Source organism: Lampetra planeri, unplaced genomic scaffold (genome assembly GCF_965212315.1).
Source record: "Lampetra planeri unplaced genomic scaffold, kcLamPlan1.2.h2 scaffold_917, whole genome shotgun sequence".
In the NCBI taxonomy this organism is placed as follows: Eukaryota; Metazoa; Chordata; class Hyperoartia; order Petromyzontiformes; family Petromyzontidae; genus Lampetra; species Lampetra planeri.
In genome coordinates this window covers 7253-34514 of record NW_027615739.1, presented here as the reverse complement: position 1 = coordinate 34514, position 27262 = coordinate 7253, and the positions used below count along the sequence as shown (strand labels likewise).

Sequence of the window (27262 nt, the reverse complement as noted above, 5' to 3'; positions counted from 1 at the left end):
AATGAATGATTTTTGAGACGGAGGGGTGGTGGTGGTGGTAGGGGGTGGGGGGTGTATGGGGTGGTGGGCGGTGGCCTCGCACCCAGGAGAAGGAGTGAATAATGCATTAGATACACTGACTTTCTTCAAATGAAATAACACGCGCAAAAGAAAATGACTATTTCACTCAGACAGATTACTACCTGTAAGTCAGTGCTCTGCCTCAGAGCAGCATTCATTTACATTTAGTTCCAGGCAAAAAAAAAAAAAAAAAGGCTTGAGTTACACAGTTGTGTCAAGGTCCCCCATGTCGACGAGGACATGGAGGCGTTAACGCTACAGGAGAGCCGGCCGACGGTTGCTTTGGACACTACTAAACACTCAGGTAGCCTTCACAAAGCGCACTGGTACGACATGACATTCCTTTTGAAATACCATTCCACTTTCACTTCTGAAATATTTATCATTTTTAATGCACACGTCACACATTTGATAACTAAATAAAAAGGTGTCTGGACATACTGACCTTTGCGTTTCCCACAGGCAGGTCAACAACCTATGAAACTTCTGTGATTGTCGTCAATGAGCATTATGTCTTCATGGAGAAGGAACCTGTAAATACTTCATTAAATCTCCATCATGTGTGATTTGAGCATCAAGTACTCATCGTGACTTAAATGTCACAGGTAGAGGAATGTTAATGAGGAAAATGTGCATCACGAGTATCCTGCTGAATGGTAACTGTGATACTGTCAGACTCTGAAATGACCCCCCCACCTCCCCGACCCTTTTAAGCATTGTAACTAAAACCTAAAGTGCCTGTGGACACCGTCGTTTCAGAGCTGTTTTTTTTTCGCTGCACCGAATGTTTTTGACATTTAATCGAGTCTCACATCAGGCCTGGCGATGAATAAAAACCTTTTTTTTTGTGTTTGTCATCTACAGTATGTTGACATTTGCAAAAGGTGGATGGAGATGGGCTGCCAATGTTTGCAGAGTCACTCACAGCTCGACGTCATCCCAGCACTTCCTGCACGATCCGTCAGGATGAGTCACAAGTTATTCTGTTGTCTCGTTGCTCTGAGATGGTGGTGTCTTCTACAAAACATGAACAGAAAACGTTATCTGTGTAACCTCTGGTTTCATAGTCAGGCTGCCTGCATAATTTGAACTGCTTACATGGTGAATGAGTTCATAAATTAATGAATATATAGATTAATTAACATTTCTACAGGCAAATGACGAAAAACTGGTGCTTAATTCCACTAGTATTCACTCATTCATTCATTCATTCATTCATTCATTCATCATCTCTAACTTGCTCCAGTTAGAGGTCAAGGTTGGGTTAGAGCCCATCTCAGCTACAAGCGGGCAAACGGCAAGGAAGTCGCCTGGCTGTCGAGTCTCTGGATGAGTCTCACACCTACGGGAAATGTAGAGTGACTGATTAACCTCAGTGTGCTTTTGGAGGAGGGAGGAAGCTGGAGAACCTGGAGAGAACTCAGGCAGACACAAAGAGAGCATGTAAACCCCACACAGAAAGAGACCTTCTCTGTGAGGCGACAGTGCGAACCACTGTACCAACGTGTCGCCCTCCACTAAAAAAAAAAAATCATTTTCTTCATCTGCCTCTTAGAATGAACTGTGCTGCTCCATCAAGCAAAGAGCTGACCGCAACGTTTGAATTCATTCCAGCCTACAGCGGATTCTTTCACACCAATATATCTACTTATGTTTGCTTTTATATCACATTTCTCCAAATAACAGAAGAAGGTGTGGATTGTTGCTGAATGTCTGCAAGACAAATATACATCATTGACTAAATTCTTTCCCATTACAGCTGCTTTGAAAGACATTTCAAGAAGACTCAAAGCTGTGTCAGACCTGACCGTTCTGATCTTCTTCTTCTTCTTCTTCTTCTGGTGTGTGTCTACAGGATGTAACACAGAATGGGATGAGATCAGGTGCTGGGTGAGAGCTGAAGTTGGGCAGGTGGTCAACATATCCTGCTCAGAGGTCTTCCAGCATTTTTCCAGCGATCAAGGTTGGTTAAACATCCTCAGTCAGAGAGGAACAACGGTTCAGATGGTGACCATGGTACAAATGCAGGCTGAGAGCTCAGACCGGTCGAGGCCGATGTCACACTCTGTTTAATATACCTCTGCGTCTAAAACCATCACACGTGTGGAGAAATGACTGACTCCGTTTGTCGCTCTGTGCAGCTCCAGTTTTAGATTTCACCTCTGAACTTTTCTTCTCCTTGTGTTTGTCCATATCAGGGTTTGTTTACAGGAAGTGCACTGTTGATGGCTGGTCAGAAATGTATCCACCCTATGAGGAGGCCTGTGTGTTCAGCGACGACGGCGAGCCTGAATCCGAGGTGCAGAGACAAACGTCTGAGTTTCAACTGATGCATGAATAAAAATGTATTGAATTCAATCATGAATTTCCAAGATGGATTTGGATGCTGTACGCGGAGCTGAACTGATCCCGGTGTGATGGGAACGTGTAATGTGACATTTTATGTGGCATTTCATCAGGAAACATCCCACTGGTGCCGTTGATTATCAGAGCGGAACAGCTCTTATCTTTCCTCTCCTGCATTCTTTCTCCGTCTCTGTCTCCAGACCAGCTACCTCTCCACTTTCAGACAGGTTTACACAGTGGGTTACGCAACCTCGCTTGTCTCCCTCATCACAGCCATTGTGGTGTTCTCAGCCTTCAGGTGAGAGCAACTAAACACACACTCTCCTACTGCACTCACACACACACACACGTGTATGTCATGACTGATAAGTCTGTGAGTCATTCAATAATTCAGTTATTATGAATTTGTCATTTTGTAATTGTAAATACTCATTTACCCGTGAAACTATGAAATGACCTATGGACCTCACTACAATGTAAATGAATACGATCTGTTTTAACCTGCCTGTGTTTGCAGACAGGTAGACGAATGACTGACGTCACAATCAATTCTGCCCAGTCTGAAACAGGAGCAGAAAGTAGCTGATACACATTTCGATGGGATACTCATGTTGCTCTGTATGCGCTGGAACAAACACATGAGCATTCACCACTAAATTTGTCTTCCTCCATCTATGTGTACGTGTGCAATCGTCCAGAAAGTTCCGCTGCACCAGGAACTACATCCACATCAACCTGTTCTCCTCTTTCGTGCTGAGAGCCAGTGCCGTGTTCATCAAAGACGCTGTGCTCTTTGCTGACGAAACCCTGGACCACTGCTCCATGTCAACGGTAAGGCTTCTAATTAATCACTTCATTCTGTTTCCATCCTAATAACGATTCCTACATTAGCTGTGGTGATCGAGTTAACGAGGAATAGACAGGAAAGAGTGTAAGAGAGGAAGACCTCAGGAAAACTAATCACCTTTGTCATTTGTCAGCATGTCATGAACAAGACATGAATTATTGTATTATTTTTCCAACAATATAATATATACACATACAGCAAGTTGTGACATGTTTGGATTTTATTTTTTTTTTGGTAATAAAGTAACAATGTGTTAAAACTAGTTTTCCACATTTAAATGTTTTTTTTTTTCTTTTTCTTTTTTCTGTTTTATTTTCTATGATCTTCTGCTCCATCACATTGCTTGTTTTTAAATGTTACACTGTTTTTCTTCAAACCAACCAAAGCCAAGACATACACTCATCAGTAGGTTGAATGTATTCATTCTCTAGCACAGTCTAATCTATCTTGACTCTGTTTACAACCCATTGTACCAAAGATGTACTAATGACTCAGTTTGTAAAACTGCAAAAAGAAAATTATGCGTACTCGATGAGGGGATGATTAAAACTGGAGAAAATGGCGCAAAAGAAATGGAAGCTAAGCTCTAATTATCTTATTAACAAAATTGCAGAAAAGTGCACTTACATGTTCTTTCTGTGGCAGAATGCTGCAGGAGCCTCGAACAGCAGCAGACACTACTGAGATCGGGCCCACGCAGGCTGATTACAAGCAGGAGACCTACAGAAAGACATTTAAAGATCACAGAGCACACACTGTCTAACAATATCAGAAAGAATCGTTAGAAAGAGTAGTCAAACTGATGTCGGATAATGGAACTCTGGCTGAGTTTGTCGTTGTTTGGTTCAGGCAGCATGCAAGTCGGCTGTAGCCTTCTTCCAGTTCAGCATCCTGGCAAATTACTTCTGGTTGCTGGTGGAGGGCATGTACCTGCAGACCCTCCTGGCTCTGACGTTCGTCTCACAGAGGAAATACTTCTGGTGGTACATCATGATTGGATGGGGGTGAGTAGGGAGTCAAAGGGTCATGACCTCATTATAAAGACAGTGTTTTCAGTTACTAAATGCCTCATGGTGCGTGAAGGTCATCTATGCCATTAAAAACAGCATGAATGAATTAATGTTTTCACTTTGTAGGTCTCCCGTCAATAGTTCTTATCCTCTGGGTGTTGACAAGATTCTTCTATGATGACAGAGGGTATGATGTATCACAATATATCCAATGAAACACATTCAGCGATTCCACTGCTATGATGTTGACTTGTTTCCCTGAGTATTCCTAGTGTTCGTGCTTGTATTTTGAATTGACATCATTACATTTGGCTGTGTTATAGTTGCTGGGATGACACAGACAACGTTGGTATCTGGTGGATAATTAAAGGACCAATAAACAGCCTCACTGCTGGTGAGTGTACGAGCCGTTCAATGCTCTCGTACGTCTGCCCTCAGTATATATCATAAATAGTGTGAAGCGAATTAGCAAACTTTTTATATCTATCTATCTATCTCTATATTTTTTTTACAACAGCACTGTGTGTGATCAACTGTACAGTTGTATATGTGTCAACCAGGTCAACATTGTCATCTTTATCAACGTGATCCGGATTCTGGTCCAAAAAGCTGAAATCTTCCGCCATGGCCGGAAACAATGACACAGGTCATTTCATGTGAGTCAAACAAATAACAATAACAAATCCGTTGGGCGGGAGATTGATGCAAGTGATTCAAAATAATTTGAGGAGAATGGTGCATGATGGATATGGCTCAGCAACACGCCATGTCTGTGTTTGCATAAACACACATGCAACGTTCTGCAAATGAGGTCACTCGGCTTGCAAAAGTCCAAACTAAGCAGAGCTGATCAAATATAAACCTGCACATCTTCGTCTGCACATTGTGTTTTGATGCAAATAAACATGATACACTGTGAATAAATCGACATTACATACAAGACATAACCAGCGTGATCATGTTAGCAGTGTGAATGCTGTTAGCCTAATGCTGTTAGTCTGAAGCTAGTGGTGTGGCTGTGTGCAAAAAGATGTGTGTGGTTCACATGATTAACTCACAAAACAACACAAACATTAACATATTTCAACTTTTTTTTTCAACTGGATTATATTTTCTGAGTTATTACAAAATCACCAACATTCTGCTTCCGCCGTCTGTCGGTGTGTTTCTGTGTCCCCGTCCGAAAAACTGGCTGTGGAACGGCGGAGTTTAAAGAGGACAAAACAGACTGAATACTGTTGAATGAATGCCGATGCCTTTGTTGTGGCGTTAGGTTGGTGGCGACTCTTGCTCAGCTGTATTATTTTAGAATGAGAGTACACAAAAATAGCAAACGATATCATAAATAGATGTCGGTGCCCGCCATAACAGGATTGTTGCACCGGCTCAATGAATCTTTGAAAAGCCTCATCCCCAGCTCTGATGGGATTCAGATGGATGTGTGACGTAAAAGACGAAGACACAAATCCCAGGTGTGACATTTACAATCCCTATTAAAAACCTGGAAACGAGCACTATCTGAGAATCTTTAATCTTGCGCCAGTGGCGGTCGCCATATGATTATTGTTGTTATATTGAGCATTCAGAATGTCAATTGATCTGTAATTGCATTTTGAATCGATCGCCTGTTTATGACCAGACATCTTATCTTATCTTATCATGTGACGAAAATCACCAAGATTAAAGAGGTGTGTCGGCGCAGAGTTATAATGTCACCACAAGTGACGACACTGACATGACATTCCCAATTCTCTGATCTCCTTTCAACGAATGCACCCGTGTCATTTCACCCCACTGATGTGGCCGGTGAGGAAAGGTCGGTTTGTTGAATAAACATGGAATCTCTGACCATGTTGGCACGACTTTTGATAAACTTATAGGGGTAATGCAGTGTCGCTTTTGACATTTAAGACGGCAGACGCATTCAACTGGCACCGACTGACCTCGCAATACTGAAATTAGAGGTGACTGTTTCATGTTCTGAAGGCGTGTTCTCAAGCGACCGTTTCTGACTGTATTTCTCTGGTTTCCCTCAGAAGGCTGGCTAAATCCACCCTGTTCCTCATCCCTTTGTTTGGGATGCATTACACCGTCTTTGCCTTCCTGCCTGAGAACACCGGAGTGGCAGCCAGACTCTACATTGAACTGGGGGCTGGGATCCTTTCAGGTACAACACAATGGAGTCACGGCAGAATAGAGAGTCTGAATCCTCAGAGCAGATCTGAAGTAGGAGGCTTTCAAATAGGCCCATTTTGGTGTTGCTCCTCTCCAGCTGTAAAGCGACCTTGTGTTGCTGCATAAAAGTGACCTATTGTTATTATTTTATGTTCACAGCAGACATTTCTGTGACTGAGGGAAAAGCAATAGGTTTGATGTGTCCCAGTAAGCCACTGAGCCAAAAACCAGAACCCTGAAACAGAAAAAGATAACGGGTATCCAGTTACCTCCTTAAAAACCAATAGTGGTGGAAAAGAATAAATGTATGACCATTTACCCCGTCCACTTGGAGATAAAATCACCTTTGATGAAATTGATCCCCCCAGAATTTAAAATATTCATTCTTATAATTTCAGACAACTAATAAGACTCTGTCAGAACTGATTTTAAATCACATTTATTTATGTGTGCGAGGAATAGTTTGTCTCAATAGGGACGTGAAAACATCTGGAAAAGTTTCCTTTGGTAACTGGACAGTATATAGTATACTGTACAAGTTGTATGGTCCAAAAGCATCACTGGGTGCCTGAAGGTCCTTAACTGTAAAGGGTTTCATACTGTGAAGAATCTGTGAATACCTTTAGGTATAATAAGTCTGTTGCACATTTAAACATATTTTTTTTTCTTTTTTATGGATCACATTCAATAGAAGATATGAATAGAAATAGTTACATTATCTGGGGAATTGAGTCCCCAGGAACGGTGTGTTGTAAACTACAAAACTCTCTTACAGGGGTTTGTGGTGGCCCTGCTTTACTGTTTCATGAACACAGAGGTAGGTGAACGTAGGTTTTCTCATTCAACCATTTATCCATGTGCCATGGGCCTCAGCCTAGAGAAAGGGGCTTGGTGCTGAAAAGACTTTCTCCCTCCTGAGATTTACCAAGTATCTAAAACAATGTTTAAGTTAGAAAATGACTCTTGGTTTTAGGTTGTGGGATGGTTTCTTTTTGTGTCTAAGACAAATGACAGCAGTCGTTGTACAGTATGTCATTCGCTGCAGGTCCAGACGGAGTTGCGGAGGTGCATATGGAAGTGTTATAATCAAAATCACCTCACTCCAGCAAAGCGGAGCATCACACAGATCACGATTCGAGCACGTGGGGGTCTCAGGCGGCCGCCTTCAACCGCAAACATCTCCTCTGTATGATTTGACAGACTTTTCAGAGAGAGAAGGACTGAACAGAAGACCCCTGTGAACGCTGACCAGCGACTGAGGAAACGAGTGTACAGCACACATACCTCTAAGGTCCACCTGCCTTCCCTCTTGGATCCTGGCTGCAACAAAACCACAAAGGAACACGTGATTGGTCAGGAGGATAATTCCACAAGTTTACATGATGCTCCTTGGGTTCACACATGTGACAATGCTGAACAATTGCACAGAATCAGCGGTAAAAACAATAAAAGGATGTTCATGGTCAGGTTACGCGGTCTGAGGTGTCTGCTTGAGAAATTATGTACACTTCTGTTGATCTGACCAGACCCAAGATGTCTGTGAGGATAGGGTAAATAAAGTACAAGTACATAAATAAACAAACAAATACATTCATTGTTTATTCATTCTTCTCCAGTGTCAGCTTGGATTGACACTCAGCAGCCGATCAATTCTCCAATGCTGTACGTTCCACTCATTATCCTTATCAAACAAGAGTATTTAACACTGAGTATTACACTGTGTAGAATAAGTCCAATAAAATACTCTGCAGCATGAGTGTTGTCTCTGTAAATATGTAAACAAAAATACACAGTCAGCGAAATAATCACAGTTCTCACATGTACAACAACAAACCACATATTTATTTAGCAATTAAGTTTACATAACCTCATGAATGTTGGACACAAGACCACATTACATGTGCCACCCGTCACAGATGGAACACGAGCTGGATGGAAATGATTCACTCCTTTATTTTTTAACATGTATTTTGCTTGTTTTGCTATGAATGACTGTGATTACATGACTTCATAATACACTCTCCCCCAGTTGTCAAAGATGCACATCCACACTGTGAAAACAAGTACATAAACCTACATAGAAAACACAGTCACAAACAATACAGGTCTTCATCAAGAGGTCTGCCGGTGTGCCAAATTTTACATTGGACTGTATTATTATACCATATATATACTGTGTATGTATATATATAGTACAAAGAAATATTCAATTTGTACACTATGGCAATTAACAGCAGGCAACATTAAGAGCAGCTGAGCAACAACTGTACATTCAAAACATTGTCATCAATAAAACTCGCACACAAAACACTTAATACGACCGTTTCAGCAGTCGGGGGGGTGGGGAAGAAGCATCTAAACACAGATATGCAAGACCGAGAATAATTACAGTGAATAGTTTGACATTTTACAAACTGTCAAACCAAGAACTAGGACATACCTCTCTATTTTATGGGCTCTGAGCTAGCTTGTGGATTCAGCTGTGATTATATGACGTGGATAATCAGTAATAATTTCTGAGGTGCTTCTTGTGGGCATTTTTTTTTAAACATCTTTGGTTAAAAACAATTAGCAGTTTCAGCATTCTTTCATTTGATGTGATGAGCTAACCCCAGGTCGGCTAAACTGGCTGTTTGCACAAACAGAGGAGAAGAGCGGTCGTGATCGAATGCTCAGCAAGAAGCTGAATGTTTCCTAAAATGCCTTGCAACTGTTTATTTAAAGTGTCTACAAAGTTCAATATCAAAATGCTGAACTGACTGTGAGGAAATGTATTTTTTATGAGATGTATTCAAAATTAAGCTAAAGTTGCCAAACATAAAAACCGCACAAAACAGCAAAAACACTGAATTGAAGAAAAAGTGCTTGTAATTCCCTCAGTAAATGTTTAAAACTCAAGGACAGGTCACAGTTTTATTTTGAAGAGTGGAGAGGAAATTTTGGGACTTCAGCAAAGGCACAATATTTGCAGTATCGTTAAATTTTCAAATCCTTGTCAGTGAGCCCATATCAAATACCGAACATTTAGAGACCTGTTGACCTGCTGATTTATGTGAAGTTAAAAAAAAAAAGAAGACATAAAACATATCAATGTAATAATGTAAACCATAAGTGCTTCAGGTGCCGCTCTGTCACCTCACCCATCCTAAAAAACAAAACCATGGCTGAAATCCAGCTGGTCCAAACATTTCCTCTCCCCATAGGCTGTATAAATGAAGTGGTCCATGTTCTGACAGCTGATGTCAGCGGATGATTTCGTGGTCTGAGTCACTCGTTTGTCTTCTTCTTGAGGAAATCATGGCACTATTCAGAAAAAAAAAAATCAGATTATACAGAGCGTATTCTTTAGGGTCCTCGCCTCCTTGTGATTTCACCATGGTGACCATCCACTTTCTCATCCAAAAAATACATACACATCTTGCTCCACAACACCCAAATAGAAACACTGGGTGAGATGAGGCTTCTGTGGTCCACTTCTTTTATACAGTCTATGCTGCAGTCAAACTCAGAATGTACACCTTGGCTGCCACCTTGTGACAGACAAACATACAACACAAACACGCTCTCCTTTTCTCCACACACAGTAACAGCTTTGAGACATGGTCGTTTCCATCTGAGCTGATTCAGACTCAGAGTGACGGCTGGTGATAGAACACGTGAGCAGCAGCAGAGTGTTTGTTCACACACTCTCGTACACACCTTGTGTTTTATCTGTTTCAGTTGGTACCATTCACAATTTATTTACATTTTATATGACTTTTTTTTAACATTTAAACATTTGCTCTAGTTCTCTTATAGTACTTTCCGTTCATTGTGTTGTTTTTTTCCTTCCAGCAAACAGCCATTGGATTAAATCTATGCTCTATTTCTAAATATATGTATTTATATAACATACATAATACAACTCCACATGACACTCGTTTATGGAAAACAAATATGCATCCCTATCTGTTTACCATGTCTTAAATCCAGTCCTCTCATACATTCATTTATTCGAATAAATCCTCCTTCCAGATTATTTCCTCACCTAGACCGTCATCGCTTTATTTTAAACAAAAATAGAGAAAATGAACGACAAGATTGTCAAGAGCTGTCACATTAAAGCGTTTTTCTATGTTGACTGTTACAACAGTTTTCTGATCACGTTTTTTGTTTGACATAGAACTGGAATAATAACTTTATATAAATAACTAGAACTAGAACATAGAACCAAAAGTCTCACTAAAGCGGCGGTGATGAAGAGCATTACTCAAGTCTTCTCCGATATATTATGATTTAAAAAGAAGAAAACAACTCCACATTATTCACAAGATAGCATTAGTAATAAAAATGAACAATAACAAGCCAAAAATATCTTTTGCAGCTCGCAATGATAAGAATAATTAATATCCACATTAAACACACCAGTCTGTACATTCTTTGCAGGAAATGACTTCCCATTCATGTATCGGACCATTAGAAATAAAAAATGATAGCTATTGGGGACTGACGAGGCACTTGGGGACGTGAACAATGTAGCTGATTCAATTCCAACTTCTCATGAAAACAGACTTAATACAAGGAACTCTGCGATATTAGAAGTCAAAATCCAATGTGTCACTCTCACGATAAAATACTGTACATGTGAAGTCATGGCACGATTCATGAAATGGCACAGGTATGGTGTTTTTTCACAGTTTCAGACACCTCGTCTGTTTGTGGGGATAAATCAGTCATAAGTGTTAATACATAAAGTTCTACTGAAGCACTCATTCATTTTGGCACTATATTTATATATATCTTTTAAAGAAATAGTTTGGAGTAAATCGTGCAGATATTCTTCACTTCATAAGATGACGTCTACAGATTTGGGCTCCAGTTCCAGTTTTTTTGGAAAAGTTTGTTACAATATTGGTCTATTCAAGGACAACTTGAGACGAATAATAAATAAAATCTCATCAAGACACCAAAAATAACTATATACATGTCCATGAGTCGTGTTTTTTTATATCTTTTGACATACTTTGTACTTGATGGCTGACTGTAGAAAAAAATTGAGACAAAAATGTTTAACCAAAGAGCATTTGTACAAGCTAGACGAAGGTTGGTTGGTATTTACCTTAGGACCGCGGATCAGATCCATTCATCCAACCTCTATGGCACTTTGAAGCACATTTACGTTACACACCGACAACCATCACGGCTGCAGTTTGACTTATTTTTACAACCATCAATGCTGCAAAACTTCTGCTCTGTGGTGTGTGTGTGTGTGGTGTGTGTGTGTGTTTCAGGGGTATTATTAGCAGACAGAGAAACTCTTTGTCAAATCTGGAATTGATGAAATTTTGTGCATTATTTATCATTTATGGACCCTGACTGGCAGGAAAATACACGAAAACATCTGAAGCCAAATTCTTATCTGGACCGCTTTGGCCTGGTCTGGTTGGTCTGGATGGGTTTAAGAGTAACGGCACCTTGAAGTTGACTCGGGCCAGTCAGAGGCTCAGGTGGGGTAGGCTGATGTTGGCGTTCTCCGCCAGAGGGCTGGACATCCGAATCTGGGAGCTGCTCTTGCTGAGGATGGACAGCTGAGTCCCGCCATTCACTCCACTGCTGGCCAACGAAGGGTGCCTCTGCTGCTTCAGGTCCACAGCAAAGTACCGGTATCACCGTCCAGCTGCGCCATTTCCCTCTTGATCTCCGACTGCACCTTCAGGGAGAAACTTCACAAGGTCATTTTTAATGTACTTTACGCTGCAACAGCTCCATGAAAGGTTTTGTAAATTACTCCGACCATCGTCAGCATCGTATAAAACTTTTGTCATATTTTGTGTGTTTCTTTAATGAAATTACTGTAAATGAAGTATTTCTTTCTTACATTTGTCAAATATATTTCGAAAAATCTAAAATATTACAAGTTATAAAAAAAAATATTAAGACTATGAAAAAGCGAATGATGTAACACTTCTGGTATCAGTTTGTCTCAGAAATTGTAGATGAATTGAACAGGTACAAAAACGTACCTCCCCATTCAGGAAACAGTAGAGGACAGCGACCACAAAGCCCTGAGGAGGAGAACAAGAACAACAAACCACATGAAAAGCCACTTGAGAAACAAAATCTAAATGGGATTTGATAAACTAGTCGTAGTTTCAACCATCACTTATAAACTCAGCATGAAAAACGATGTCTCAGTTCATTTCAGCGTCATTTAATAGTTCATACTGACATACTGTACCAGAGCCCTGCACACGGCCGGGGGCTAGTGACGCCGATCAGACCTAATCTCAAACCAGCAGTATTATAACTTGTGACTTTGACAACTTGTTTGCAAGGCTTCACTGACTCGAAGCGAAAGTAACGGAGCACTTGGGGAAGGCTGTGGAGATGGAGATCCCCATCTCGCCAAGTTTCTGCCCAAAGACAAATACTAGGAGTGTTAAAACATGATTTTACAGTCATTAAGGTCGGTGCGGTCACAGCAGTCTGAACGAACTTCAGCTTATGGAAAAGTACATCCCCACCAGATTCTACAAAGTTGACTGAAGATATGACAGAAACTCGATGTCCGAGAGGCTGCATGAGTTTACCTGGAAGGATCCAAGTCCCAGCTCGAAGACAAGCCGCTCGCCGCTTGCTCACATCTTCAGGGGAGAAGGCAAACACAGTGTAGTGGATCCGAACAGGGGGGATGAGCAGGAGGGTGGAGCGCGCCAGACGCCTGCACACACACACACACACACACACACACACACACTTTTATTAACACAGAAATGTACGTCCCAAAACGGCAGGTGAAATCTGTTACTATGCAAATGTTTAATCAAGCAAATAAATTACATAAAAAGACCAAAACCAACTGTGAAGTAAATCTTATTTGCCAATGTTCAGATCAGGTCAGGTTTGCTGGAAAAATCCTGTTTCCTGTTGAAGCAATCTCATAATAATTTATGGTAAAATAATAGATATTACAATCTACTCTGTAGCTATTAATATAAAAGGATAGCCTGCAGTGATGTTCAGAGCATTACAGCACGATACTGTGTGTGTGTGTGTGTGTGTGTGTGTGTGTGTGTGTGTGTGTGTGTGTGTGTGTGTGTAGATGGTTTTGGTCTTTTCATCGGTTCTGTTTCCTCTGAGACAAATAGGAACGTGTTGATTTGAAGTGTTTGCTGTGGTTGATCCATTGATATTTAAAAATGACCTGCGACTATAAACACACAGCTGACGACATGACTGAAATATTTCCACTGTCCACTTCAGTGACCAGCAGAACATTTCACTCCATGAGACATGGAAACAAGGAAATAATGAGGGACAAACATGGACGACGGAAAACAAAGGTACAGCAACAAAAATATATACAACCTTTATAGATGAGCTGCGTGTGCGTGTGTGCGTGTGTGCGTGTGTGTGTGTGTGTGTGTGTGTGTGTGTGTGTGGTGCGTGATAAGGCCACACATACACACAGTTACTTATCATACATGCAAAAATGCACGTACACATGTGTGGTGTTGAATTCTCCCACCTCACATTCAAACAAGTGTGTCTGCGGGCACACACACACACACACACACACACATACACACACTTACAGTGTGATGGTTGATAACTCTGACATCCTGCACGAATGCTGAACAGCCTGTGTGGGCTCACTGAAGCATTTCTGAGCACAGCTGCTACACAGCACAAAGACAAACACAACAACACAACAAAAAAAACGTCTTTAGGGACACAGACACACAATTCACACAACCAACGCACGTCACAGTTGGTCACGCACACACAGATCTGAGCAACAGATGAAAAATGCCGTCATCTGCGGCGCCTCAGAAGACACAGTCCTGTGGGAGCTGAGGAGGAGTGATGTCTGGCTACAGGACGACTCTCCACCAACAGGTACAGGTAAGTACAAGTACTGCTACGTCTCAGCCACACTTGTTTATAGATGAGTGGTTCCTGCCTGACTACCGTGTCTGGCTTCTAAATAAATCCATCAGAAGACCAGAACACGTTAGTCTGTCTCTCTGTACGTAGCTGGGCCAGCAGATCTGAATTTTTAATATTTATAGTTCATTAAAAAAAGTCATTTCCTGGAGCGGAACAGTTATTTTATCAGTACATTACTCAAAGAGGCTGAAGCTGCAGCAGTACATTTCCTGAGAACTATTTTCAGTCACAGTTTAATTGCTGATACATTTGGGAACATGGTGAGTACAATCAGTGGGAGGTGAAGTATACAGCTAGAAAACAAAGGAATACTTGTACGTTGTTCTTAAACACACCGGCCGAGTGTTTGGTTTGACTCTTATCAGGCTGCACAGGCACGTCATTGCTGCTGTAGGTTAAACACGACTTCAGGTATGAAATGCAGTCGTATTTATTGTGAAATGTTGATGACTTACAGGTAAATGCTCGATTCGTTCCCTCCGATATCAGGTGACTGGAGCTTCTGGACCAGGATAATGATGATTCCAATGAAGAGGACGAAATTGATCTGAGGGAGACAAATAACATGTATTACCTGCATGTATCTGACCTGAGGTCCCACCTTGAGTCAGGCAGGCAAATGTGTATGAGTCATACCATGATGGACGCCACGACGGGTCCTTTGATCACCCACCAGAGGGCAGTGTGCTCATTGGTATCCCAGCATCTGCAGGAGGAGGAGACCAGTGTGTTTTAGTCAGCATTCAACAAGCTCTTCTTCGCTGTCTCCAACGTGCTATACATCATCAGTTTTTCTACATTTTCGCTGGATGACATTCATTCATTCATTCATTCATTCATTCATTCATTCATTCATTCATTGTTGGACCTGTGCCAAATGCTACTGAGGCAGCTGCAAACATGCAGAGTAGATGTCTGAGAGGAAATGTTGTACTTTGGGTTAATGTTTCTCTGTGTAGGGTGTTTGCCGGTGAACGTGGACAAGGAGGTGTAACACACCCAGTGTCATGAAAGTGGAGCCGTTAAAACAGCCCAGACGGTGACGCAGATGGTGGGAGTTCCTGTAAACACCAACAACAACAACTGTAAATTAAAGGAAAACACAGACAGCAAACCTTCAGTCAGTAATACATGGATACCCACCCCATCCGATGATGGTGTACCAGTAGAAATAGCGTCTCTCGGGAAAGAAAGTCTCCACCAGCAGAGTGAAGAGATACAGACCTTCAATGAACAGCCAGAAGTAGTTGGACATGACGCAGTAATGGAAGAAAACCATCACTGCTTTGCACGCCACCTGAACACAGGAGACACTGCATTAGAGCACAAATTTCATTTCACATCTGTATACATGATCAGCTCTCTGGTTTTCATGCGTCACCGATGTATGTGACTGTAAAACTGAAGCTAAAAACCTTGACAACGCATCTTTTTTTCGAATTAATTGCAGTTTCCAGATCGACGGTCAGTTTCGTCTTTGCGAAGCTCGAGATAGTAAATGTCACAGTGATGAATGTCCTGACTCCTGTAAATCCCAGTGTAAACTGAGATCGTTGTCACTGGATCGACTGGGCTGCGGCGCAGTTCGTTCCCTTGATGCAGTAACTGTGAAAACAGATGATGAATGAACGTCTCTGAGGTCTTACTGAGAGCGGGAAGGACACGACGGGAGAAACACTCTACATGAGGTCCACTGATAACAGGGCTACAATTCCAAACAGCGCGAGGATGGTGACCTGTGGTTGCCATGGCAACAGAGGGCGCGCATGTTGTTTTTGATATGGTAATGGAGCTTTGGTACAAGATTTCAACATTAGCGAACCTAATGAGGTCTATTTATCACGTCTGCTTAACAACAGCATGCAATGTGTTGTCGCTCGACAAAGAGCTCGTTCTGCATTCGTAATCACGGAGCACTGCTCATCTAATAGCTTGTTGTGAGATTTACATGTGACTGAAGCACCTTCAAAAGCGGGAAGACAGACAGAGAGAGGCTTCAAACTCTTTCTCATATCTCTTCTGAGGGACAAATCCTATTTTACAGATCTGCGTTTCCATACAAAATGGAAGGGGGTGATGTGTATAAAGCTTAATGAAAGTGTCCAATATTCCTTTAAAAAAAAACATGCTCATATCACAGCGACTGTATATAGTGACGTTCAAATCATTCTGTCTGAAGAGTGGTCGTCACACGGCCTCATTTTCCAATTAAGTGCTTCAAATTTGAACTAATGAAACGATTAGCCCTCTGAATTGAAAATGACCTCTTCAATTTTGAGTGATAATCAAACTAGCAGACATTGTTTTCTTTCTTGTTGATGAAAACCACACGAGGAAATAGTTCATCCGGCAGAGATACTGTCTGAGGTACTGACAGTGTGCACAAAGCAGTGGTCACTGTCCTCCTTAGCATACAGCACGCCGTCCTTGATGAAGACCGAGATGGCCCTCAAGATGAAGGACACAAACAGGTTCATGTGAATGAAGTTCCTGGTGCAGTGGAGCTTCCTGGACCCAACAGACAAAATGGAAAATGGAAAACATCAGAGCTCTATATGAGAATGCAGTATCATCGTATCACAATTCAACATTTAACTGGATCATAAATAATTTTGCACACTATTGGATATTTGTATCCCAATCACCATCTAGACTCTGGTTGTTTCTTGGAAAGTTTCTGTCTTTCTTTTTTGGAGTTTATTAATGTGCAGAATTTGGTCCATTCCAGACAAAGAATTCTCAAATTCGATTGACAGAAATATGTAAAAACGAGGGAAAAACTCAAAACACAAAACACACTCGGTACCAAATATATATGACATAATTATACACATATCACTTTCATGAAAGAAATACTTCACTTTTTATTATTTCTGTATTGTTTCTGTTCCGTGCTACATTTCTACATATGTGTCCATCCATGAGTTTATTGTCAGCTCATTCTGGAAAGACCTATTTCCTGGTGAGAGTCTTCTCCCTGGCCTGGATACTTCATGTCTTACGTCTCCTGAAGTTGATTTTCCACTGAAAAGGCGACAACATGGCAGACACATTAATTGACCGTGAACCTCACCTGAACCGGCAGAGGATGACCATGGCCGTGGTCAGAGACACCAGCGACGTGCTGTAGCCGACAGTGTACAGGGCCTTGACTGATGCGTAGAAATTGTCCTAAAGCAGGAAACAGAGTCTGTGTGAACAGTGTGTGTGTGCGTCTGTCCAATGTTGGATGTGTGTGAGCATTGCTATGAAGTATTCGTACAAGTTTGGTGGTGGTGTTGTCATAGATGAAGCAGACTTCCACGTAGTGAGGGAAGGGTTCAGACCAGCCGTCCTCCGTACAGTTGCGACTCACCTTCCCCATTTCTGAAAGTGAACAAAAATTCAGCTATGATGAACTGAGGGGAAACTGACAATCACACTGGAGAAAAGGTGGGCGTGTTGCTGCGACTCACCGTCCTCAGGAACCATTAGGTCGTGGAAGAGCTCCGGACAGTTGACCACCACCACTTCACCGACACGGGCCGCCTGCCAGCAGGTCAGGTTGTCCCACATCCACGGACACACTGAACAGGAAGAGAGGAGAGACAGCAACATCTGCGTCAGCCGTCGGAACGTCTCAAGGAATCACTGCACTTAATACTGATTCATTTGTAAACAGTCTACTTAGTTATTTCTCTGAGCTGACGGATTCGTTCAAGTGTTGCAAAAAGCCGACTGGTTGGTTGCATTTCCTCAGCGCTCAGACTGGAGGGTTCACTTACGTCAGCATACGCAGCATATGTTCATGTCAGTTACCATGGTTACACATCACCATCTGACAACATTACCGTCAGCGTTGGTTCGTTAGTCCAAAGGGGACAACACAGATAGAATAAAAAAGGAAGGAGGATTTCTCGCCCAAAGTTAAATAATTCAAAGGCCATTTAACTGTAAAAAGAAAACAGTCGGGAAAGAAGTAAAATCAATCCCTATAAATTCTTCTTATCATCATCTTCAACAAACTACCTCCATTTAAAGATGGAAAGGGTCCATTAGGTTTATGAAATGGTCAGAGGCCTTAAAATCATCCTTAGAAAAACGTAGTTCTTGGGTTGAGTGGATTAATTCCATTCTCATTAGACACACATCAAGTAAATTATCTGTAACACTCAAGCTCATCCTGAAACTACTTTACACATCCTATGACCCACTTTTTCTTAACTAATAACAAAACTAGAAAAGCACTGGCCGAGCACAGACCTCCACCGAGCAGCTCCTTTCCAACAATATTGTGATTTCCACCCAATTGATTTGATCTACTCCCACTACTCTACACGTTGATCATCAAAACCCGCCTTTGTCCTCAAGTCAAGTAATTATTGAGAAAATTATTAGCAACCTTGTCCCACAAATCATCACTCTGTGATCTATTTTGTATTTTTGTCTTTCCTTTTCTTTTTTATTTCAGAACGAAAACAAAAACCAACCCTCCATCCCGGGGTGGGCTCCAACCCCCGACTTTTGGGTTAACAGACAGACACACTAACCACTGCTCCACAGAGACAGTCCACTGCTGCTATTGTGGAGTTCTAGACACAGATGCTGAAAATGAGGAAGAATCCTTCCACAGATTCCTGAAAATATTATTCAAATATTTTGGTAGTTATTTTTTTTAACAGACAAACACTGGCAAAAAAACATAACCGCTTAACTTGTCTGAGTTAATAATAAAATGACAGTCCAAAGACGGGTCAATGGTCAGCTTATGCAGCGTTTGGCATCACGTCAGTCAACCGTGCGTGACCCCTGAACAGCTGTACAAAACCTCTTCAAACAACATGGACTTTTGTTGCCGTCAACAAGTATAATTTCCTCCTCGGATGCGGTGGCCACATGCTCCTTCATTTGTAAACACATCCATCTCATGTGCCAAGCAGCCTGAAATCACCTAAACCTCACTTTAACCCAGGCCACATTCCACTGACCTCTGTGGAGCTGTGCATCCTGGTATGAGGAAGAACAAATTAGATTTGGGGGCAGGTCGCAAGGGATGGAAAGGCTTTTGGTCAGCGTCCTCCTCCAGCTGTTGATTTGCCTCAACCATTTCCTGACTCTCTCCCCGCCACAATAAAACACATCCTTTTTCCACAGAGCTATCATAGCTCGATTCAGACGTCTGTATCATTCTGCTTTCATGCTCCTTATCTTCAGCAGCCCACCCCCAGGTTTACTGCTGTCCATGCTCCAGTGGTTTTATTTCGCAGCAGATGCACATACAAGATTGTATGTGTGTGTTCACTCACGTGTTTGAGTGTGCGTTTGCTCGTCGGAGCATCTGTGCATGTGCCTGCATGTTCTTGGCATGTGTGCATGCAAAGACCTTTCGCCATTCAAGTTGCTCTATAATCAGTTTTGGTTCTGTCTGGTGAGCCGGACAGGAAGCCAATTACCTTTTAAAGGGCAAATCTGAGCCAAATGAGCCGCACTCAGCTACAGAGGTAGCCGGCCGAATAAAGCACGCTGTCTGCATGGCTCCTATGTCAGACACGACCCCACAGTTGACCCAGTCTTCAGTGGGCTGCGAAGACGCACCGGTAGCACCGCACACACCCTCACTGTGCATCCACACAAACACCGACATAAATTCTTTTTCATTACAGCTGATCTGATCGCAGGCTGAATGAGTGTTTCTGTATTCTGAGTGCAGCAGCAGCAGAATATTGATGAGAAGCTCAGTGCTGACCCTGCCCCCCCTCCTCCCCAACACACACACACACACACACACACACACACACACACACACACACACACACACACACACACACACACACACCCACACACACACACACACACACACACACACACACACACACACCCCTGCCCCACTACAACCACAGGCATCCAGCACTTTATTAAACTTTAAACACTAAAAGCAGGTTGGTGAGAATATCATATATTTAAAAGAGGGGGGAAAATAACAAAAATAAAATAAAAAAGAGAAATCATAAAAAAGAGGGAAAAAAAGAAAAAAAAAAGGCTGATCACAAGTTTTATTGAGTCAATACCTTGACTATTATCTTTATAATTACATAATGCCAACAGACTGTTGGTCTTGGATGATGATTTCACTGTGAAGCAGTAAAAAATAGTGCAGCTGGATGGTGAGAACATCACTGACAGGAAATCTTTACATTTCACAGCCTGCAGACGCATCTGAGGCCAGAAAGTGAAACTGCAGCAAACATTTACAATGATTTAGATAAAACACCAACATTATTCTTTTACTTTCACCACCTCACTTAGTGTTTCATTACTTTCTCCCTCCCACACACACTTTTCGGCTTTCTCTCCCCCGTTAACTCAGATTTCTGCAAACATGGCATTTTTATTTCCTCACCAACTATTTGCTGTTTTAAAGGTACAAAGAGGAAGTTGAGGCCGACGTGGAGCAGGTATTAACAAAATGTACGTTTTAAAGCGCAAAACAAGCGCAGAGTGTGTCGGAACGTGACAACAAACAACGCACATGAGTTATTCAGACTTTCTGAGAAGATTTTCAGCACTTGGATACAAACACATTTAAGGACTCTGCTGTGCAGAAGGCTGGAAGGCTTCAGGGACGACCTTTAGCAAGAAAAACGATGAAAACTGAGCTGAACTTCCAGCATCTTTGCTCTTTAAACTTGTTATCTTCCGATCTAAATCTTTCATGCTTCATGTATTTTTCACAGAAGCCAGCGGCTGTCGGTAAAGAGGTGAGTCACAGTGCAGTCTGGGAGTTGCAGTCTGCTGGGTGCTTTGGAGCAGCGGGGGTCCTGTGCAAGTTGCTCATGAAAACCATCGACCATTGCCAAGAAAATAATTGCTTCCAGGATCCCCATAGCAGGTGTCCTGTGTATTTTGTGGAAAGGATGTGCGAGCATCTCAGCGTGGAACTGCAAGGAGACAGCGAGCTGTGCTGCACTCTGTGGCATTTTTGAGATGACGAATTGGGTTGGTCATCTTCTGCTGGCCCCTGTGAAGGGTCACTGGAGCCGAGCCCAGCATTCATAGTCATATGTTCACACCTATTAACCTTAGAACCCAGGAACACTTAGGGAGAGCATGCAACCTCCACAAAGAGAGAGCAGGAACCCTCTTGCAGGAACAGTGTACCACCATGCCACCTGGATGATGAATTCATCATTAAAAAAACACCCAAGAAAACAACAATATAATTCACCTTTTCAGATGTAAATGGACATAATGTCTGACTGACACCTGTGTTAGTATTTGTTGTATCTGTTCCAAATTATAAGTAAAGTAACGTAAAAAGTAAAGTAACCTTTTTTGTATTTAAATTTAAAAAATGTAAGCACATTTTACACATTCATGATGATGAACGATGATGATGATTATGATGCTACAATAAACCCTCGGTACATGGTACCTATATATATATACATATATATATATATATATACATGCCAACACTGACTATACCACCTCCTCCTGTTATCTGTTACAGACAAAACAGAAACTGTCCTATGGCCCCTTCTTTTCCTCCCTGTTGTTACATATTCTTTCCAACAACTGCTCATACGACACTATTTCTGTCATATCTTCAATTCATTTTCAGAATCTGGTGGTCATGTGCTTTGTCATAACCTGGGGACAGTCAGGGCCAGTGACTGCAGAGTCACGTTTCAGTACTCAAGTTACTTCAACTCATAAAGATCAGACTGCCTCAGCCAGATCTCAGGTCAGACGCACCCCGGAAGTGATGAGAGAAATCCGTGACAGATCAGGTTGGTGGCTGGAGAGCATGTGAGCTCCCTGTCTCAGCGAATACAAGAGGTCAAGAGCCAAGCTCAGAGTGTGAGCGGACATCCTGCTGGTTTATCATTGACTAAAATCTGTTTGTCGGCTTTGCCACGCTCCTCCCTCTGTTGTCTTTTTCCCTGCACAGACGGATGCGGACACCCGGAGCCCCGGACACAACCTCACTTACCCATTTCAAGGTCATCGCCGAGGGCGTGCAGCGCCATCCGCTCCATGCATTTCTCGTGTTCACGCTTGATTATACAGTGCTCGGACTCTGAGGCCACCTGAAGACAAAGCAAACACTAAAACAACAACACTGACACACTGCAAATCATTTTTCGTACATCGGCTTCTTGTAGCAGCAGAAGAATTCCGACTCGGAAACCAAAACTGAACATGTTTCTGACTGAATTATTGACAGAAGATCATTGACAGAGACTCAGTTATTTAGGATAAATAGTAAACATTTCTACCACAAGACAAAGAAATATGTCTAATGCCTGATTATGTACAACTACAGAACAGGACCATTCATCTTCCAACACCTGTTTGAGTTCATATGCACAGTGACAAACACACACGTACATAACAGACTATAATAATAACCAATCGATAACATACGGTCTGCTGCATGCTGAGCACACCGCAAACAGGACAACGATTGAACTGGCTCCTCTTCTTTTGTCTTCACACAGGAATGTTTCTTTGCTCTTTACTGCCATATGCACAAAAAACGTTCAATTCTTGGTTTGCTGTGTCTGGAACTTGAACAAAGATCAGAAAGAAGCTAAAAATAAAAAGGCAGACATTCCAATTTCCTCTCAAATAATTCCTACAGAACGCACCAAATACACAACAATGAATCATCTTGTGGTTAGTAGCAGGCAACATTGTGTTTTGTCACTAATTTAAGTTATCTTTCATTAAATACTTTCAGTGTTTGAGTTAACAAGATGAAGGAGCTAGAAATATGCCACATTTTTCAGGTGCTTTCAAGTTGCTGTCGGGAAACTATGTAAGCAGAGTATGCGGTGTGTACTGGAACATCTCCATAACTCACTCTCATAAGGACAATCTCTAACCCCCAGCCCTTTGGCGCCCTTGCACCCCCAGCATTCGCTGTCACTGTGAAATGCTAGGTGTAATATGTCCCGGCCCTGTGAGCCATGGCTGACTCATCACTCTATCTCTGCCCTCAATATGAATTCACTTCAGGCCGCGTTGCTTAGATAAGATAGCACATCAGCCGACTGGGAAGATGTCCTGGGATTCGCTTCCCTTTCTTTATCACACTGCCGCATGTGGACTAGAATCCTAAAAATCACTGCGGGAATTATGAGAAACACATTTATCTAGTCAGGGTGGGTGTCCTTCGCTCTGTACGTGGCGACTCCATTTCCAGACAATGTTTGTGAAACACTGCGTCTCATCAGGACGGCAAAAAACAGCACAGAACGCCATCAGTCTGTTGATGGTGCTTTGATAATGATGCTGGCTTTGTCAGAATCGTATTCGTGTACCAAAGCATCCATGTTGCTAGGCAGCAGGTAACCAGCAAGGAGGGCATTCATACCGTCGACAAGCTTTCTCAGAAATGAGAAATAACTGGATGTAGATGAGTAATATCTGTTTGGCATGAGTGCAGACAGACGTGTACGACGACGGCGTCAAACGTGTTTGTCATTCATCTAGTAATATGGAACCCTGTGAGTTTTGCAGCAGCCAGCGGGGAGCGTCGCTGCGCAGTAATTAGACCTCACTCCCTGACACCTTCAGGGATCATTTCAGTATTTTTCTGCCTGGATAGGGCTCCAAATGACTCACAGGGACGAATGTTATTAGAAATGGGTCCCAGCACTGAGTAAGTGCAGCCGGCAGCCACAAAGGGCTGCAGGGCAAGTGTTTGTCAAATCCATCACTTAAAGATTCTTGGTGTTGCCGCTGAAAGAGTTGTTAGAGAAACGTGGGCGACGGAATCTCACAGGTGTTTGTGGTCGCACGGAGGCTGAAATCCATGAGCATCATGTCAACAGCACGTCTCGAGGTGTGAGGTTTTTATTCTCTGCAAACTACCTGCTGGCTACTGCGACATTTACTGTTAGCAGCTGATCCTAATTTGGCGACGGGTCTTCAGAATACATTTGCTTTACAAGGAGAGTTTTGGAGGTGCTGTGATGCTTGTAATTCATGAATTTGACTCTGGATGAATGGATTTTACATACGACCGGGGCAAAAGGGGATTAAAAAACACACTCCTAAGACCAGGTCCAGGTGAAAGACGTTTCACAGGCCACAGGACAGATAACTACTTTCCTGGTGTGTTCTTGTTTTCTTGTGTCCAATTCGCTTCTTTTCAGTAGCGTTTAAATCTTCCCAAAACAGATGTCTGTCCAGATAAGCCATCCATTTTGAAGCCACAGAACCCTGTTTCCCTCCCCAAGGCCATTTTCAAGGACCAGTTAATGCAGTAGCTCCAACAACGCCACACAGCACAGATAATAAAACTCCCATTTGACGTTGCAGGCCACTGGCCCGTCGTACAGACCCATTTGACACACAGTAAGTGAATCACCACAGACGCATCTGCCACATCAGCAGCGAAAGGTCAGCTTGAGACTGCATTGCACAGCACACACAAAGCTGGACGAACATCTCACATATGTTTCTGGGGTCGTGTTCATTTAAAGATGTTTGTCACAGCCATCAGGTCGCGTCAGCCATCAGCCGGCCACAATGAGATGGATGTTATCGTTCAAATCATTCAGATCCTCCCACACGTGTTTGCACACGTTTTCCTGTTTGCTATATCATTCAGACACTTACTAAAAGTGAATGGTAGCAGATGGATACGCAGCTCTCCGGTCAGCCACCGCCATCTGTTATTGTTCGAACATGCAGGCGGCCTTTTGCTTTAACACAGAGCTGATCCCAGACCTGTAATGTATGTCTGTGTGTCACACAGGGAATTTGGGTCTGTCTGTCTGTCTGTTTGTCCTTCTCACAGAAATGAACCAGAGAAGGAAGCAGAATGGTGATGGACGTTCACACACACCTACACATTTGTACAGCACATACAGGAGATTCACACCAAGTACTCACCAAGGGCAGCAGGAGTAATGCAGCCACCAGGAAGCCTCTCATTGTCTCCTGAGAAGCACTCGAATCCAAAAGGCTTCACTGCGTGTGTGTGTGTGTGTGTGTGTGTGTTTTCACTCGGATGTACTGAAATTGCTCCCTTTAGCCGTCACCACACTTGAGCATCAAGGGCTCTAAAATACAAGACAGGAAAGAGGAATATAAGATTAAACCAATGACAGAAAAAGAGAAACTGTTGGCATCAGGTTATCAAACAAAACATCAAATATGGTGTAATTTCATGGGATTGTTCCCTGAGAATGTCCATGTTTTGGGTTTTTTTCGCACAGGCCAAATGTATCATGGTATTAAAAAATGAACAAAAGTTTCATTAACAAAGCACCAATTCAAGAAAAACAACTATGGTTCTTAAACTAGACAAAAAATAGAAGCAATGATTAATTAAACAACTTACATTTACCAGATGCAAGAACTCTGGAAGATGGACAAAATGACAAGTGCCTCTGGACAGACATTAAAATAACCCTCCAACCTCCCATTCATGTCTTAGTCATCCATCCAGCCTCCTGAAACCACAGTGATTCACAGCAAACACAAAACACTGCACCAGCAGAAACACACACACACACACACACATACACACACACACACACATACATACATACACACAGACAAATTCCTCTCCACGTCCCTTCCCACCAGTGCTGAATCCAATTAGCTCTAAAGCATCTCTGTGAAGCTCTATCTAGAGCTCAGTCCTCGCTCAGAGGAAAATAACACACAGGCAGGGAAGGGTCAGCTGCTGAGATGCAAAGTCCAAAAGAGAAAGACCTTTGAATCAGGACACAAGCAGAGGAAGATACAGACAGGTAGCTGTCGTCTGAGGAATCAAATGAAGGGGAAAATCCATCTGGAGTCGGTGCTAAGACTCACTGGTGCAGGAAGCAACAGAGGGCTGAACAGCGAACTATCCTGAAGGCAGCAGCAGCAGAGTCTCTGCGTTTCTTGGCACATGTGAGTCACTTGAAAATATGTGAAGCTTCATGGGATCCAGCGGAGAGAAACCAAACTGTTTGTGTGGATGTACCCACTGCATGAATGTGGTCCATGGCACATGAAAACCCAATAACATCCTCCTGATACAAATCTATGATTTAATCCACCTCAGTATCTGAGTATTTGTGGAGATGTGAGTGTGTGTGTGTGTGTGTGTGTGTGTGTGTGTGTGTGTGTGTGTGTGTGGAGAGACAACAGTCTGAATAATACATCTCTTCAAAGATCCGTCTGGAGCATCTCTTAATGTGTGCTGGATTCCTCTGAACAGCCTGATGGATTCATTATTCATGTTCAGTATGAATTGATCCTGCTGGGAACAGCCTCCAATTAACCAAAGTCTGGTAATGCTGTAAATGTGCACTGCATGCCTGTCAGTGAGCTTTAACACAGCCAGTGAGATTCATTAGCTCTTGGCAGCTTTGGTCGTGTGTCCTCGTGTGAAGGTCCAACAGGCCGTACTCACACGAGAGCAGTTTACACCGTTTTATTATCTTTATGAATACATAGACGATGGTAGATAGGAGGGGGGAAACAGCAGTGGACAACTACTAATCGGAGGTCTGAATGTTGAACCTTTATCCACAAAGGTTCCATTCATCTTTGCATGTGTGTGTGTGTGTGTGTTGTGTGTGTGTGTGTGTGTGTGTGTGTTGTGTGTGTGTGTGTGTGTGTGTGTGTGTGTGTGTGTGTATGACCTTCCAGGTGCACAGCAGCAGGAGAAGCCTTCATTCACCCACTTCCCATTCACCCCGGCGACAGCAGCTGAGAGACAGTACCGATTCTAAATGTTTCTTGGTTTCAGTCACAGCGGCTTTCAACTGATCCACCGCAGGGGACATTGTGGGGTAAAAGCGCGCACCAAGAAAACAAACCCACAAAAAAAACAAGTGAACTGGAACTTACCCATGCGTAATTTTCACAGGCGCAGATGTCAGCACACGAAGCCATCGGTATTCAC

At 42.5% G+C, this 27262-nt stretch overlaps 2 protein-coding genes across 2 annotated transcripts; one reads left to right on the top strand and one right to left on the bottom strand.

Moving 5' to 3' along the window:
- The first annotated feature begins 300 nt into the window (after positions 1-300).
- On the top strand, positions 301-7630 carry LOC144742224 (pituitary adenylate cyclase-activating polypeptide type I receptor-like). The gene is given in 15 exon segments (XM_078624693.1): positions 301-364; positions 633-665; positions 1916-2023; positions 2259-2359; positions 2607-2704; positions 3105-3237; positions 4103-4268; positions 4390-4450; positions 4587-4653; positions 4824-4868; positions 4870-4919; positions 6300-6411; positions 6413-6430; positions 7214-7255; positions 7484-7630. Coding segments are annotated over 15 exon segments (1245 nt in total).
- Positions 7631-11912: 4282 nt separating this feature from the next.
- Positions 11913-25293, bottom strand: LOC144742223 (pituitary adenylate cyclase-activating polypeptide type I receptor-like). The gene is given in 19 exon segments (XM_078624692.1): positions 11913-12083; positions 12085-12105; positions 12107-12127; positions 12441-12482; positions 13008-13046; positions 13048-13138; positions 14013-14096; positions 14823-14914; positions 15004-15073; positions 15367-15389; positions 15391-15428; positions 15511-15664; positions 16743-16875; positions 17441-17538; positions 17630-17733; positions 17823-17933; positions 22340-22436; positions 24440-24457; positions 25252-25293. Coding segments are annotated over 19 exon segments (1449 nt in total).
- Positions 25294-27262: the final 1969 nt, after the last annotated feature.